At 38.8% G+C, this 16,476-nt stretch overlaps 1 protein-coding gene and 1 pseudogene across 3 annotated transcripts; one reads left to right on the top strand and one right to left on the bottom strand.

The window, feature by feature from the left end:
* Positions 1-2,353: 2,353 nt before the first annotated feature.
* TSPAN6 (tetraspanin 6) lies at positions 2,354-9,332 on the top strand. Of its 3 annotated transcripts, none has more exons than XM_011383829.2 (8): positions 2,354-2,573; positions 3,500-3,688; positions 4,241-4,315; positions 5,148-5,246; positions 5,726-5,860; positions 6,236-6,319; positions 7,756-7,861; positions 8,482-9,332. In XM_011383829.2, the coding sequence occupies exons 1-7, from the start codon at positions 2,487-2,489 to the stop codon at positions 7,822-7,824; spliced, it is 738 nt and encodes a 245-aa protein (XP_011382131.1). In that variant the 5' UTR covers positions 2,354-2,486; the 3' UTR covers positions 7,825-7,861; positions 8,482-9,332. The 3 variants fall into 3 exon arrangements, with proteins under 3 accessions (XP_011382131.1, XP_023381014.1, XP_023381013.1); XM_023525246.1 differs by having other exon boundaries at positions 2,373-2,391; XM_023525245.1 differs by lacking the exon at positions 5,726-5,860 and having other exon boundaries at positions 2,398-2,573.
* Positions 3,746-3,861, bottom strand: LOC111733254 (annotated as a pseudogene).
* Positions 9,333-16,476: the final 7,144 nt, after the last annotated feature.

Here is a 16,476-nt window from a genome sequence, read left to right on the forward strand (position 1 = left end):
TTATGACCTAGAGAATTACTTCTTACATTGCCTTATATGGGATTAGATGCCCCTAGGTTTGGCCCCGGGTCCAGGTGTACATTTGAACTAAACTGAACTTCTGGGTTTGGCGGCATGGCAGAGGAGAAGGGGGATGTAACAGGGTGGGAGGTAGGGGTGCAAGGTGTTGTGGCCATAAGAATATTAAATTCTATGTCAGCCTTTAGTTTAATTTGGCACTGACTATTATTCAAGCAAAGCAGCATTGTGAGCAGCAGAGGAAGGGAGAGGAGGAAAATCAACACATTCTTGGAAATAAGATGTGGCTTTTGCTTTGATTATTTTGTTTTTTCTTCAGCCACAGAAATATTTCTTTGCTCTGGGGCTCACAACGAAAATCCCTTCCAAGACACAGTACAAACATATATTTCAGAGGAAACTTCTATTTATGATGTTAAGGGTTAGCAAGACCTCCTTGATACTTGTTTGTTTTAATATGAGAACCCCTCACATAGTGCTATCTAGCCTCAGGAGAAAGCTTTGCAAATTATTGAAGAGCCCCCATCAAGTTTCATTCCCTGTAGCAATGTCATATGTGGTACTTTCAAAGTTAATATATACTGTATTTCCTGATGAACTTGTCTCAGTGTTAATAGGTGTATAGATGTATCATTTACCCATTCTCTCCATGTATTTATGCTTTTCTAATTTTAAGATAATATTCTGGTATAAGGCCTGGTTGTACAGTAATTCATTCTCCAATAACTATTCTCTTAGACCTCAGATATTCGGCATGATGCTAACAAGAGCTGATCCTAAGTCAATCACAGGGAAGCTCTGTATGACCATCAATGGAACTTTCTTGTTTTCTGGTTCTGTGATATATGTTTAAAGCAAGGTTTCAAGCAAAAAGTTTTGGGTGTCCATCTCTCCTTCACTAATGCTTGACATTTTGCCATAGCAATACTACTAAATGCCCATTTGTGATGTTAAGCTTGTGTCAGTGATGATGTAATGGGTTGGATAAGCAACTGATATGGTCTTCTAATCCCAACCCTTTAGTAATAACACACACTCACTAGACATTCAGCCTCTGCCCTCAAAGTGTTTACACTTTAGTTGAGAAACCAGACCTTAATACATGCACTACACTGTAACAATATAGACTCACTTAATACATATACTGCACTGTAACAATATGCTACATAACATGGGAACACGGAGCTACCTATATACTTGATTTAAAAAAAAATAATACTATACATCCATACTTTAAATGCCATCTATAATTTACTAGGACTGTCCAATTATAAACTTCCCTTTAGAGTTATTATTATTTTTTTTTAATTTGACTCGGCTGCCTCTGGACATATAGGACAAAAAACTTTGGGGTGATTCATTCCCGTACTGTAAGCAGTGTAACTCCTTAGGAACACATAGCCTCAAGTTCTAAGCAACTGGGAGAATTTCTCTGGGATGGGCAACCAAATGCCATATGCAGCTTATAAACAGAGGAGGGGATTGGAAAGCACAGTAATCTCTAGTTTTGGCTTCGCTATTAGCTGTTTGACCTTAGATTGCAGCCTCTGTGATCGGCTGGTTCTTGATCTGAAAAAGCGGGCGACTGGAATACATAGTGGCTTTCTGTTTTAACATTTAAAAGGAGGTCACATCTACCTGGCTTTCTCTGTAGCGTCTTCCGTTTTTAAAAGTTTGTAGCAAATAGCTGAACTGACTTTTCAGCCTTAATTACTTTAATGTAAAGGAAGAAAGGAAATTCTAAAATTCATTATCAATCTTTCATACCTAGCTCTGGAATTCTTTCAACAAATGATTATTTCCCACAATTCATTCATTCTTATGGCCCCTCCCCACCGCATAAAACAACGTTCAAAAGTTGAAAAGCACAAAAGAAGTGAGACAAATATCAGCTAATTCCCCCACTGATGTAAATTTCACTTTTTTCCTTTGTTTTTGTTTAAAAACGTGTGACTGTACGCATCTCTTTGCAACCAGCTTTGTTTCTTTGGAAATATAGTTTTTGTGGGGTATTTTGCCGTATAATTAAATGTTCTCGGGTCACTTTTAACCTATTTTTATTCTTTTCTGTCCCTCTAGGGCACCAGAGGCCCGGCGAGGCCGAATCTCTGAGCGCTGCTGGTGATAGAAACAATATGATGAAGTTATAAAGGCGGGGGAGGAGCAGGGGGCGGGAAAGACTCTTAGCGAAAAAAGCAAGCAAGCTCCACTTAAAGATCCAAGAAATCCCGACATGAGAACCTTTATATATAGTTTTCAGTAACCTTCGGCAGGGGGCGCTCGGCAATTGTCATTACTTTCCGGACAGCCTCCTGGACTTCGCCCTCTAGAAAACTGAACCGTGTTTCCGGCTCTTCTCAGTTGTGGACACTCGTAAGTTTTCGGCAGTTTCCGGAGAGACTCGGGGACTCTGCGTCTCGCTCGCTCGGTTCTGATCTGGTGCAGCGGGTTAGGGTCCTGGGCTAGTCATGGCGTCCCCTTCTCGGAGACTGCAGACTAAACCAGTCATTACTTGTTTCAAGAGCGTCCTCCTGATCTACACTTTTATCTTCTGGGTGAGAGACGGAGGCGCCCGGGGACAGCAGGGGATCCCGGGTTCGGGTGGGGGCGTGTGACCCTGATCGGAGGAGCTCAGATCCCAGGTGGGGCAGAGGGAAGCATGCGGGCGGGGGGTTTGGGTGGCGGTCCCTGCTAGGATCCTGGTGCTGCTGACGAGTCGCTTGGGCCGCAGCTGGAACTTGGGCATTTCGCCTGAGCCAGGGTTGCGTGCGGGACGGCAGCCGGTGGGCTGAGCTGGGACACAGACGTGCCTAGAGTTCGAATTTGATGCGGGGATGGGGGGACAAAGAAGGGAATTAACCCCCCCAGAATACTCCGAGGGTGCCCCCAGACCGTTGGAGAGGCAAGCTGGCCTCGCCACTCCGAGAGGCTCGCTTGCATAATAGTCTCTTCTTTTCACTGCTTCATAAAGAGGGGTGTAGTCCTCCGGTAAGTATGGTAATGGCTCAGCTCCGGCCAATCTGTCCTTGGGCTTTGCTTTTGTGTACCATCCTTTTGTGCTCATCTCCGAACTGGAGGGAAGGGGAAGTTTCTGGAATTCCTAGAAACTTTTTTCCCTCCAGTGATGTTTTCTTCCTGAGGCGGGAGTAAAACAGTTAAGGAAGTTTTGATCCCTAGGGCAAATGTGTCATGGGCTTTTGTTTACACAAAAAAAACAGATGAAGTTTAAGAGTTTTGTTAAGTTACTTCTCTAGCTGTCCCCTGGTTTCACCCTGGCTGCTTGGGCTACCTAGTGATCCAGCGTGTGGATTTAACAAGGCCTGTCCTTGTGTGCAGATCTCTTTCCTACCCCACAGCTCTGTGGCCACAGACTGCTCAATGAGTTGTCATACCTATTGCTTCTTAAATACCAAGAGGTTTGTGGTGTGAGGATGCTGCTGTATACAGTGTATAACTTTCCATTCTCTGATTTCCCACATAGATCACTGGTGTTATCCTTCTTGCCATTGGCATTTGGGGCAAGGTGAGCCTAGAGAATTATTTCTCCCTTTTAAATGAGAAGGCCACCAATGTCCCCTTCGTGCTTATTGGCACTGGCACTGTCATAATTCTTTTGGGCACCTTCGGTTGTTTTGCTACCTGCCGAGCTTCTGCATGGATGCTAAAACTGGTGAGTTTTGATTTTCCTTAGAATCAATTCTTGTTTTATTGTTAGTATTATTATTTATGCCTAGAGCACCTGGTCTTCCTGGGTGGTCTCCCATCCAAGTACTAACCAGGCCCGACCCTGCTTAGCTTCCAAGATCAGACATCTGGCTTGTTCAGGGTGGCATGGCCGTAGACCATGGACTGTGGCTCCACTGGAGCGGGAACCCAGGACCTTCTGCGTGTAAAGCAGAGGTGCTAACCGCTACACTATGGAACCATGTCTGATTCTTGGTTTTTGAAAAGTCTTACACATATCTTGTAGACTTTGTTTCTTGGAACTGGCTATGGCTTTTTAAGGTTTTTCTTGTTCCTTTTGAAAACTTACCAAGTAACAGTCAGCTGCCAATTCCCACTTTTGTTGTGTTTTTCCTGCCCTTTTCAATAATAATAATAAAAATGCTGAACTGATTGAGCAATTGAGCAGACCTTTTTTTTTTTTTTTTAACCTTTGACTCCATTTGCAGCTGTGATGTATCTGATTTATACTTACTGGGACTTTCTTTTTATCCTGCAGTATGCAATGTTTCTGACTCTCATTTTTTTGGTTGAACTGGTTGCTGCCATTGTAGGATTTGTTTTCAGACATGAGGTAAGCCTGAATTTGGGAGCTAAAAATGGATTAATTTAAGTTACAGAGTTAAAGACAACTTTTATTAGTTTAAAAATCACTCACAGCTATACTTAAAGCTTTACATTGCAACCCGTAGCTGACAATAATGGCTTTCTTGTAAAAATTCTAGCCCACTTTTAATACAAAAGAACATTTGGAAAATTGTAAAGACTAACAATCACCAGAAGAAAATTAAAGGTACTCATTATTACATTTTTCTGTGTATAAGTACCTATTAAAGTGGAGATGGTACAATTTATAACTTTGATAGGAAACTATTTCAAGCACAAAATTGATCTTTTCCACTGTGACACGCATTTAGAAAATATTGAATATACTTAATTCAAATAATCAAAACCTTAATATTGAATTAGAAATTAGGGTTCCACAGTGAGTAGTGAAGGCTCATCAATGAGAGTGTTCTACAAAGTAGCAGTGCAGTCTCCCAAAGTAAGGTTTTGTAGCTTAAAAATTCCATAGGCATCAAATTTGTACTGTTTAAAGTGGATAAAGATCAGGGTGGTGGGGGATACAGCAGTACAAAGCTGCCTTTTGACGTGTTCTCATAACACTTTGAACTTGTAGTGGTTATCATCTTTTATTGTAATGTTTTGCTCAGTAGTCCCCTCAGCTAAACTATACCCCTTAGGACAGGATTGAACCACAGAAGTTAATTACCATGCATATCGCTGTTGTCAAAGATATGAGCATTGGTCAGATGTAGGAATTTCATATTTGACTTAGAAACCAAAAAAAATATACTCAAACTTTCTAAATCTTTGTTTACTGGCCTTGTGTTTCTTTGCTGTAGATTAAGAACAGCTTTAAGAATAATTATGAGAAGGCTTTAAAGCAGTATAATGCTACAAGAGATTATAGAAGCGATGCAGTAGACAAGATTCAGAATACGGTAAGTGGTCGTAGGTGGTGGCTTCTCAAGAGGGGAACACATCTCCTATCTCCTCAGAGAAGAGGATAGACCCCTGGCTACTAGGTGTTCTTACAATCTTAGATTAGGAGAAAGTGGAGATATGTCCCTTGAAAGAAGTGTGCGATGATGCTAAGTGACATATCTCCATTTTCTCCTAACCATTCTCCTTACTTGTGCACCTCTTCTCTTCAGTCCCCACTGACGTCATGGACCAAGTACTGTTAGCACTGATGAAAGCAGGAAAGTAAGGCTAGTCTAAAAATATTACAAACATTTGATATTAGAAACAACTGCTAATCTTTTGAACTATAATGCCATTTGAAGACAGCCACACAAAAATACCATTTTATATAATAAATGTTGTTTTGAATACAAATTGCAGTCTAAGATGGTAGGTTAAATGTTTGCCTACAAAATTGTAATATGAAATATCAGTATTTTATTGGATTTTTTTTCAGTTGCGTTGTTGTGGTGTCACTGACTTTAAAGATTGGGAGGATACTAATTATTACTTAGAAAAAGGATTTCCCAAGAGCTGCTGTAAAATTGAAGACTGTTCTCCTCAGAAAGATGCAGATAAAGTAAACAAGGAAGTAAGAAGCCTTTTTAATTTTTTTCAAAAATATTAACTGAATACAGTCGTCTCAATTTTTAGTTTTTACTCACAGTACACAATCTGAAATAGGGCAGATGTTATTCTCATTGAATAAATGAGGAAACTGAAACACAGAAAATTTGTGACCTCAGTTCGCACAACTAGTAAGAAACACTTTTAAATGCATAATCCAAAAGGTCTGTTCTTCAAACTTGTCAAAAATAACTGTGCTTGAAAGGAGACTGGATTTTTTATGTGAAAGTAAATTTTAATAAAATGACAAAGGCTAGGGTAGCGACAGCCCATGATGTATGATCAAAGTATTTCTTATTTCTTGTGCTATACTTAATGTTTTTTTTCCCTGTCCTGTTAGGGATGTTTTATAAAGGTGATGACCATTATAGAATCAGAAATGGGAATTGTTGCCGGAATTTCTTTTGGAGTTGCTTGCTTCCAGGTAAGTCCCTGTAGTTAGGAAATGTTTCATCACTCTAGTAGATGTCAGCTGGAAGATTTCAATACCTTTGAAGGCTTCAGGTTTTTGCTTCAGGGGCCTGGATAGCAAGGGCATTTTCAGAGAAGTCACATTTTCACAAAATTCTGACGCTCATCACAATATAGAAATACTTTTATTTTTGTTTGTAAAACATATATAGCCAATCTTTTGTGATTGGGTCTTTATTTAGCTTATTTGGGAGGGGATTTTGCTGTTTTCATTTCCGTTTTAATATCTTGGATCTTATGCTTTTCCACACTGTTTTCCACAACTACAGAGTTCTCTTAAGTTTGTATTCTCATTTTACTTGTTCTTTTTAACCATGGCCAATCATACCTTGAACCTACAAAAAGCAAAACTTCTAGTACATATCTTTTGAAAGCAGTTAACTGTAGAAGGGCCTGGTGCCCTCTTAGTTAGTGCAGCTTTCCAGAATCATTGTTCATTAATTAAAAAAAAAATGAGAGAGAGTGGAACTTTGCTTTGCTCTACAGACAGTCAAGATTCTCAAACATTATTAGCATCTTTCTTTCCTGGGCTGCACTGCCTCATGAGTTTCATATAATTCCCAACCTATTAAAATTTAGATCATACAACCCACATTCAATATGGGCCTTATTATTTTGGGTGGATACTATGTTGTGGATCAAACTGTATTTCCTGAGTTTTGCTACTTCTCACAGCATGAAAAGTCTGTATTGTGGCTCTAAACAATTTTTTAGGGGATGGAGTTTTTTTTTCCCTGTATTAGACAGTGTGCTGATAAGGCCAAAAGCATTGTCATACTTCATTTTGACCTATGTAATTGATTTGGGAAGTCTTATCTTAATAGCAGGCATAGCTATGCCTGAATCTGCACTGTCTAATAAAATAGCCACTAGCCACTTTTGAAAGGTTCCAGTTATTAAATAAAATTTAAAATTAGTTTCTTAGTTACTGTAGCCCCATTTGAAGTGCTCAAAAGCCACATATTGGACACGAGAGGTATTACAGAACACTGCCATCATTGTAGCACTGCTCTTGACCCTTCAAGAAAATCTGCGCCCCTCGCCGATAGACATTTTACTTGATGAAATGCTTATTCTAAACTATGCTCTGTTCTGATAAGTGAGAGGAAAAGTAGGAAAAGTTTCCCCCAAACTATGACATTTAGAATCATCTTTGAGGGATTTTTGTCATGACAGTTGTGAAATTCCAGGTCACAGTAGTAGTAAAATTTCACTTATATTCTTTGAATGTAATGTAGGCGCTGCAGAATATCAAACATAACTGTCTAGAAAAACTTCAGGGAAGAAGTTATTAGTGAACTAGAAGTGAAAGGAGACTGTACCTACATCCTGAGTTCTTTCAAATCTTTGGTGTGCGTGTATTTAATTTTGCTCATATTTTATATCTAGCTGATCGGAATCTTTCTCGCCTACTGTCTCTCTCGTGCCATAACAAATAACCAGTACGAGATAGTGTAACCAGCATAACACGGCCTTATTCCTCTCTGACCTTAAGGTATGTTCATTTTGGTCCTCAGCTCTGTCAGTCTTGGTGTTTGCTTCAGCCTGCATGTGTTGATGGATGGACTGAGTTTGTCGAGAAGGTCTTGTCTAGTTGTGCCTTCAAATCTTGTCGATACTATGTTAGCCCCACACAGACAGCTCAGGTCTCAAAGTACAGGGAATGGCCAAAATGGACAGAAGAGCCTTTCTGTATTTACCTGCATGTCAGCCTAAAGATGCTAAGTGGTTCCCTTTCTAACAGATTTGGACCTAGAATGAAGAGAAATGAGATTCCCTGGCAAATACACTCTGCTCTTGACCAATAGTGGCCTTTTCCCTAGTTCTCATTTACCATAGTCCCCTGGTGGACTATTGTTAGAGCCATCAACTCATCTAGACTAACCAGGAACCAGATTTGGGGAAAATGTATTTTAATAACTTCAGTATTTAAATGGTAAAATGTGAGAAGTGTTGCTGGCTGAATTAATCACCATTCATATTTTTATGTTCCCAAGCTGTTGCCTGGGAACAAATGAAAGGTCTTCATTAGAGGAATAGATTAGAATGTGTGCAAGCAAATATAGATATTGAAATTCGAGCAAGTAAATTAACTTTTTTTACTTTTAATTTTAGGACGTTTACATTCCCCCCTGTGAACTACTAGATCGCCTGGTTGGAAAACTGCCTAACATTACTCATCAGTAGACCGAAAAACTACACCAATAGTCTGATTCAATCTAGACATTTGTTCAATATGTCATAAGTCCACCTTTTGTCCCATTCACGTAAGATCAATGAAACTCCCTTATCACCCTGAAACACTGGAAGAGCAAGTAAATTGTAAATGAAACAATGCTGTGTTCTGCTTGACTTTTGTTTTTCTCAATGTGGGGCTTTTGAAAGGCAGTGTATTTTCTATTTTGATGTAGTGTTATAAAATGGGAAATTAACCCCTTTGAACTAGCCCCCTCCCAGCCAAGGTTATCTGGTCTGATTGCATAATTTACATCATAATTTACATCAAGAAGCTAAAATGTTTTCATTAGTCTCTCTCTATTCTAATAGGAATGGAGTGACATTGTGTAATTTAATTCCAGCCAGGAGCTGGATGACATCATCCAGAGGGTGGTAATGGTCTCTGACCTAAAGCACCCAAGGCTAAAGGCATTACCAATGTTCTGTCACATCAGGTAGCAGCAGCACACTTATACATTACATTTTTTTGCTCCAAATTAAGGTGTTTATCCTGATATTTATATTTTCTCTCTTATTTGAAAGTTTCTGATTATTAATGCTGTCATAATTAATGTATTTTCCTGAGAAATTCAAAGCAACTCATCTTCATTAGCTTTAGCTGGCATTTCCTTACCAGGCTGATATGACTTGTCAATATTGTGGTCACCTTTAATAATCTCAGTTTTGGTATGTGCCTTTGATTAACAAATATAAATCTTTTACACAATAAACATTGTTTTCCTCTAAAATCATCGTGTTTAAATTCACTTTTAAAAAATTTGCTCGGGTGTTTTTCTACCACTGAGAGAGGTAAGCCATGCCATATTTCTACTTGGAGTACAGTTTTAGACATGAAATATAAAACTGAGGTATTGACTGCCATTTAAAAAAATTAATGTCTCTTTATAAAAATCTATCCCCTGTGAAAGGATTACATTCCTTGTTATGAAATAGCATATTCTTAATATTCTCCTAGAGATCAGACTTTTTTGATTATATAGCTTGCATTGGAAGTTGGATAGGGAGAGATAGAACCTGACCTTCAGGGTAATGAGGAAATTAATAATTATCAAAATTTGAGTTGAAATGGGGGAACTCTTTCTTTGGTTTTTGGTTAATTTGTTGACCTATTAGTAGAACCTAGCTCATCTCTGCCACATACCTGCACAGTTTTTGAATTTGGTGGTTAGTGGGAGTCAATCACAGTCACAGAGAAAGTGGCAACAACTAAATAACATTAATAATGACTTTTAGGTACATGTTTTAAAATGCTTGGAGTTACTGCAGAAAGAGGTTATTAACCATTAAAACATTTGAACAGGGATGGCTTTTGACATAAGAAGGTAGTAATAAAATAGTTGAAAAATAGTGGATCTCCAAATGCAGTACATCAGATTTTGTCTATTTTTGGCTATTAGAAATAATGAAGCTAAGGCAAATTATTTAAAGGATAATCAGAGCAATTTTCAAATAGATATTTTTCACTAGATGGCTTAGAATAAACTTAAAGTTTTCTTTAAGTAGTTTTTTTTAAAGTTAAAAGATTTCCCTCATTATTAAAAAGAAAAAAAAAAACAATATGGAAAGTAGAAAGAGAAAAAAAAAAAGCACGTCACCCTTGAGGTGGATTGGTGTATTTACTTTTAAGGTGGGGTTATTTTGCATGGTTAATTATGGAAGTCCCTTATAGCCAATGTGTGTGTGTGCATGTGCACACTGGACTGTAAAATTCACCTCCACCTTCGATATGCCAAAGGTATCCTGTGGGTTGTTCCACTTGCAGGGACCAGGAAGATTACTGCAAGGCGGCTCTGAACTCCGCATCTGAACTCCAAGCTAGCAGGGGGAACGTTTTCTGAAAGTGGAAAGCTTGCCAGGTTCGGCCTATTCCTGTAGGAGGTTGATTTTATGTTGTAGGCACCAAACTTTAATGGAAATAAATGCCTAATACAAGGCATAAATGCCATTTCTGTTTTCCCTCAGAGCTCACACAGGATTCTTTGAGACCTGATGTGTTTAACCTCCTGTCAGAATCCAAGTTGGTACTTTGCCAGTGATATGGCCAACTCAACCAATTAAATTATGAGAAGTAAAATAAGAGACGCATTTTTTTTTTTTTTTTATGAAACTAAGGAAACTGGTTCCTTTGGACTATTTTGTGTGGGCTTTTGTTTGTATTTGTAGAAAAAATTCTAATGGTGTAAAGACCATTTCTGCTTTTCCTTGCAGAATGCATAAGATACATTGAGGTTTGATCTTTTATTGTTTGTTGTCTTGCAAGGTTGACACTTTGCCTGTGATGTGGCAAACTCAACTTTTTTTTAATTCAAAAAGGAAAACAAAAGACCGATATATCAGAAAAGAATACATAAACTGAAATAGTACAGGGAAACGAGATTTTCATTTTTAAGTCATTGATCTACAACTTTGCCCAGATTCCTTGTGAAGGAGAAACCATTATGATTTAATTATAGCTTTTCTATTAGGAGCTTAGTAAAGTTAGGCACTTGTAAGAGCACAGCAAATGTTAATGAAATACATGACTAAGTAAGTGAATCTAATTATATTGGCTCTTTAATGTTCTGTGTGAAATAAATTGTTGATCTAAATATCTCATTCCTTGTAAGCCACCATTTATATAATAGAAACCACCTGCCCAGTCAGAAACCACTTAACTTTGGAAACCACTGCTAACTTCCTCCTAGTCAAATCACTTTTTGCTACTTCTCTATTTTGAACTTATTACATTTGATGTCACTGAAGATTCTTGTTTGTTTTGTTTTGTTTTGTTTGTTTTGACCTTGTAATATCCTGCTTTTTTCTTTTAGTAATCTTTCTGGTTTACTTTGCTGTTTTAATTTCCTCCTTTTAAGTACGGCTGCCCACACAGGCTTGCGTTTGGCTTTCTGCTCTTAGGTTATGCTGACCTTGGAGGAATGAAATTGTCATTAGGCCTAACCCCTTGTTCTCTGGTTGGACACTTTAGTTGTGTGTTGGTTATAGTGGCTTGCTTGTATTCCCCCACCACACCCAAAAACTTAACATTCTGAACACTTAAAAATTGAAAAACTATAACATTAGTCCATGAATAGTAGGCACTCATTTGATGTTGACTGAATTGGCTCCTTTACCAGAAAGAACACAATTTATGGGAATTGGGGGGAATGGGCCAGTTTCTCTAAGAGTTCATTATCGTTGGCTCTGCCACATGCATATATCAGGTGAATATGTGTTCTCTAGGTAAGATTGTCCTACTTGATCTGGTGGTGCTCTCATTACCATGTCCTCAAAGTTTTTATTTAAAAAATTGAAGCAGTGACTTGTAAAGACTCTTCTCTCTTCCAACAAGTTTCTCACCACCTTTTCTGGGAAAAGACAAGCCCAGTAGCAACATCCTCAAAGCAAATCAAATCAGCATGGTGCTTGCCTGGATATAGACAATTCACAAATGGATGTATACAATGTCCAAGGAGGTGAAACAACTACTCAGAGTCACCTCTGGAAAGGTGACATTAATATACACAGGGCAACACATGTAGAGTACAATATAAGAGATTTTGAGAGATGAAGGATGGCATCCATATAGTTTCACTCTGTCATACACTTACATAGCAGGAAAATTGCATATAAGAGAAGGTAGACCCTATGCACAGAGTGTTTTTTTCCTACTCAGTTTCTTCACTCACAGAGGAGAGGTAAGGGAACTAATGTTTGTTGAGCACTTACTAATTGCCAGACATTGTGTAAGGTGCTTTAATCAACACTCTATGTAGGAAAGTAGTGCTATCCCTGTTTTTCAGACCCCCTCCCCCATCGCCGAAAAAGACGATTAGGTGAAATAACTTGTCCAAGGTCTCACAGTTTGTAAGTAGCATATCTGGGATTTGAATGTAAATCCATATGATTCTAAAGCCCATGCTTCTTTTATTGGATTTTACTGCATCATAATAGCAGAAAAGGGATAAGTGGAGATTATGTGACACTAGTCCATAGCCAGAGAACAGAAGTAAGGGAAAAAGAGATTCTCCTTCAAATACCTTTTAATCAGTCTTTATTGCATATAAAATCTTTAAAAAGGAAACCATGAAAAAGACTATCCTATTTTCTCAGAATATGCTCTTGAAGGGTGTTAGTATAAAAACATAATAAAACCAAACCTTTTGTTACTCCCTGCCCCCACGACATTATTGAACCAAAGAAATTATTACAAATAGTTAATAGCAGTTTAAATATTAACCCTTTCTTTTTCTTTTAAAAATATTTTTGTTTTTCGGTTACAGTTGACATATATTAGTTTCAGGTTTACAATGTAGTAATTAGACATTTATATAACTTACAAAGTGATCACCCCAATAAATCTAGTACCCACTGACATTATACATAGTTATTACAATATTATTGACTATATTCCCTATCCTGTACTTTACATCTCCATGACTATTTTGTAACTAACAATTTGTACTTCTTGATCCCTTCCCCTTTTTCACCCACCCTCAACACCCCTCCCATCTGGCTACCATCAAAATTTTCTCTTATCTTTGAGTCTATTTCTGTTCTGCTTGTTCGTTTCTTTTGTTCTTTAGGTTCCACATATAAGTGAAATCATACGACATTTGTCTTTCTCTGTCAGACTTACTCCACTCAGCACGATGCCCTCTAGGTCCATCTGTGTTGTTACAGATAGCAAGATTTCATTCTTTTTATGGCTGAGTAATATTCCATTGTATATATGTACCACCGCTTCTCTATCCATTCATCCATTGATGGACATGCAGGTTGCCTCCATATTTTGGCTATTGTAAATAATGCTGCAATAAACATATGGATGTGCATGTCCCTTCAAAGTAGTGTTCTGGGATTCTTTGGATAAATACCCAGAAGTGGAATTACTGGGTTTTTCTTTGTCTCTTTTTATAGCCTTAGTTTTAAAGTCTGTTTTGTCTGGTATATATTTTGCCACCCCAACTTTTCTTTTTTCATTTCCATTTTCATGAAATACCTTTTCCCATCCCTTCACTCTCAGTCTCTGTGAGTCTTTTTATTTGAAGTGAGTCTCTTGTAGGCAGCATATGTAAGGGTCCTGTTTTCTTATCCATTCAGACACAATATGTCTTTTGATTGGAACATTTAATCTATTCACATTTAAAATAATTGCTGACAGATATGTAGTTATTTCTATTTTATTATTTATATTTTTTATCTTTTTCTTCTTATTGTTCTTCTTCTGAAAGAAGTCCTAACATTTCTTGTAATACTGGTTTGGTGGTGATGAACTCCTTTAGCTTTTTCTTGTCTTGGAAGCTCTTTATCTATCCTTCAATTCTAAATGATAACTTTCCTGGGTAGAGTAATCTTGGTTGTAGGTCCTGGCTTTTTGTCACTTTGAACATTTCATGCCAATCCCTTCTGGCCTGCAAAGTTTCTGTTAAGAAATCAGCTGATAGTCCTATGGAAGCTCCCTTGAAGGTAACTAACTGCTTTTCTCTTGCTACTTTTAAGATTCTCTCTTTATCTTTAAGCTTTGGAATTTTAATTATGATGTGTCTTGGTGTGGGCCTCTTTGGATTCCTCTTGTTTGGGACTCTGCTTTCTGGGTTTGTATGTGTATTTCGTTCACCAGGTTAGGGAAGTTTTCTGTCATTGTTTATTGAAATAGGCTTTTGATTTCTTGCTCTCTCTCTTCTCCTTCTGGTATCCTTATGATCCGAATGTGATTCTGCTTGATGTTGTCCCAGAGGCCTCTTATACTATTCTCACTTTTTGGATTCTTTTTTCTTGTTGCTGTTCTGATTGGATGTTTTTTGCTACCTTATTTTCTATGTCACTGATTTGATCCTCTGCTTCATCTAATCTACTGTTGATTCCCTCTAATGTATTCTTTATTTCAGTTATTGTATTCTTCATTTCTGACTGGTTCTTTTTTTATGTTTTCATCTTCATTTTCATGTTTTCTATCTCTTTGTTAACATTCTCACTGAGTTCATCTACTCTGCCCTTCAGTCATTGAGCATCCTTATAACCAGTGTTTTGAACTGTGCATCTGGTAGATTGTTCATCTCCATTTTTTTGAGGTACTTTTTTTTTTCTGGAACTTTGCTCTTTCATATGGGACATGTTTCTTTGTCTCCTCATTTTGGCTGCCTCCTTGTTCTTGTATCTAAGTACTAGGCAGAGGTGCTATATGTCTTGGTCTTAATAGAGTGGCCTTATGCCGTTGATATCTTGTGAGGCTCAGTGGCACAGTCTCCCTGGTCACCTAAGCCAAATTCTCTAGGTGTGTCCCTTGTATGGGTTGTGTGTGCTCTCCTGTTGTAGTTGCACCTTGGTTGCTGTTTGCACGTCAGTGGGAGAGATCAACCTTTGGGTTCATTGGTTGTAAGGACTGGCTGTGAATACAGTGGAGGAGCTGTTATGCTGAGGCTGACCCTAGAGAGCAAGATTCACTTTAGTGGGGCTCTAGTGCCTGTCCAGTCTGCCCTCTTGGTGTGTCATTTGTTGAGGTGGTTGGATGCTGCTCTGGTGTGCTCTGAAGCTGATCACTGAGTGTGTTGTTCTGGGGACTCTTGGGAGGGGCCGTATTGCAGGCCAAGGTCAACCACTGCCTTTACCCTGCCTGAGGATTCTTGGTATGAGCTAAGAAGTGATTTTCAGATGATTGCCACTCATGCTGGGCTTAAAGGTGCCTGGGAGAGGCTAAGTGGCAAACTGAGGCCAGCTGCCACTAGTGCATGACTTGAGGCTGCTTAGCAAGAAGTACGAGGCATGCCGAGCACAGATATTCTAATTTGAGGTTTGTGAACCTTGGAGAGATTTTAGGAAAGTTCACAGCATATGCCAAGATGGGCCATTTGTATGGAACACTCAATTTGGGTGGAGTGGCGTGTCTGGGAATGACCAGGGTGGGGCTAACAGTGTTAGCCAGCTTGATAGAGACTCAGTTTGGCACCTACCTGCACACTGGGATGGGGGAGGACTCAACAAAGGAACAATGGCTTCTGCCAACACTTCTGTCTGGGAGGAAGCTGCGGCTCTCGCTCTTGCCTGAAGCCAGACAATTCATTTCCTCCACATATGTCCCTGGTGTCTTTTGAGCTGCTGCCCCAGTGCTGGAGCTCAGAGCACCGATATACAGTCTGTCACTAAGTCTGTGTGTGGGCCCTTTAAGGAGAACCCTTAGTACTCCAGCAGCCCTTTATCTAATTCAGCCACAATTTCTGCTGGTTTTTATAGCCAGAAGTTATGGTGACTTCTGTCCCTGGCACTGGAATTTTGGGCTGGAGAGATTGGTATGGGTCTGGGACAGCCAAGATATCCTTTCTGATTTTTAACTGCTACATGTAGGTGTGAGACCAGCCTGTTCTGCATCTCTGACCCTCCTACAGTCTCGAGGAGGCTTCTTCTGTATATTCTCAGTTATAGGACTTCTGTTCAGTTATACTGCAGGCAATTCTCAATGATGGTTGTTCTGTAGTTTAGTTGTAATTTTGATGTTGTCGTGAAAGGAGGCAAGCACAGAGTTTACCTACTCTGCCATCTTGACCGGAAGCTCCAACTCTCCCATTTTCTTTTAAGTGTCTTTTCACACAGTCAAATACTTTCTAAAGTTTATAAACTAATACCTCTTATGTTAGTAACTATACTCCACAACACTTAGCTGCTCTCAGAATGTATTCTCTTTTAATACCTTTAAATATTAAGCTGAAAAAATACATCCACAAACCTCTGCTGCACAGAGATGCATATGCTAGAAGCAGAATTACTCTAACCCTGTAGGTACAAATCCAGCTGCATGCTTTTGTTATATGGATTTGCTTCCACATGTACACCTGCACACAGACAATTTATCCTCCTGCAGAATATCATCAATTTCTGAAGCAGCCAGTCCCCATGGTG

The sequence above is a fragment of the Pteropus vampyrus genome, unplaced genomic scaffold, assembly GCF_000151845.1.
Source record: "Pteropus vampyrus isolate Shadow unplaced genomic scaffold, Pvam_2.0 Scaffold543, whole genome shotgun sequence".
NCBI classification, from domain to species: Eukaryota; Metazoa; Chordata; class Mammalia; order Chiroptera; family Pteropodidae; genus Pteropus; species Pteropus vampyrus.

Excerpts from the sequence above, each read along its gene's own strand:
- TSPAN6 (XM_011383829.2), top strand. The coding sequence starts at position 2,487 with ATGGCGTCCCCTTCTCGGAGACTGCAGACTAAACCAGTCATTACTTGT. Across the intron at positions 3,689-4,240 it reads CTGCATGGATGCTAAAACTG|TATGCAATGTTTCTGACTCT; the intron begins GTGAGTTTTGAT and ends TTTATCCTGCAG. Across the intron at positions 6,320-7,755 it reads TTGGAGTTGCTTGCTTCCAG|CTGATCGGAATCTTTCTCGC; the intron begins GTAAGTCCCTGT and ends TTTTATATCTAG.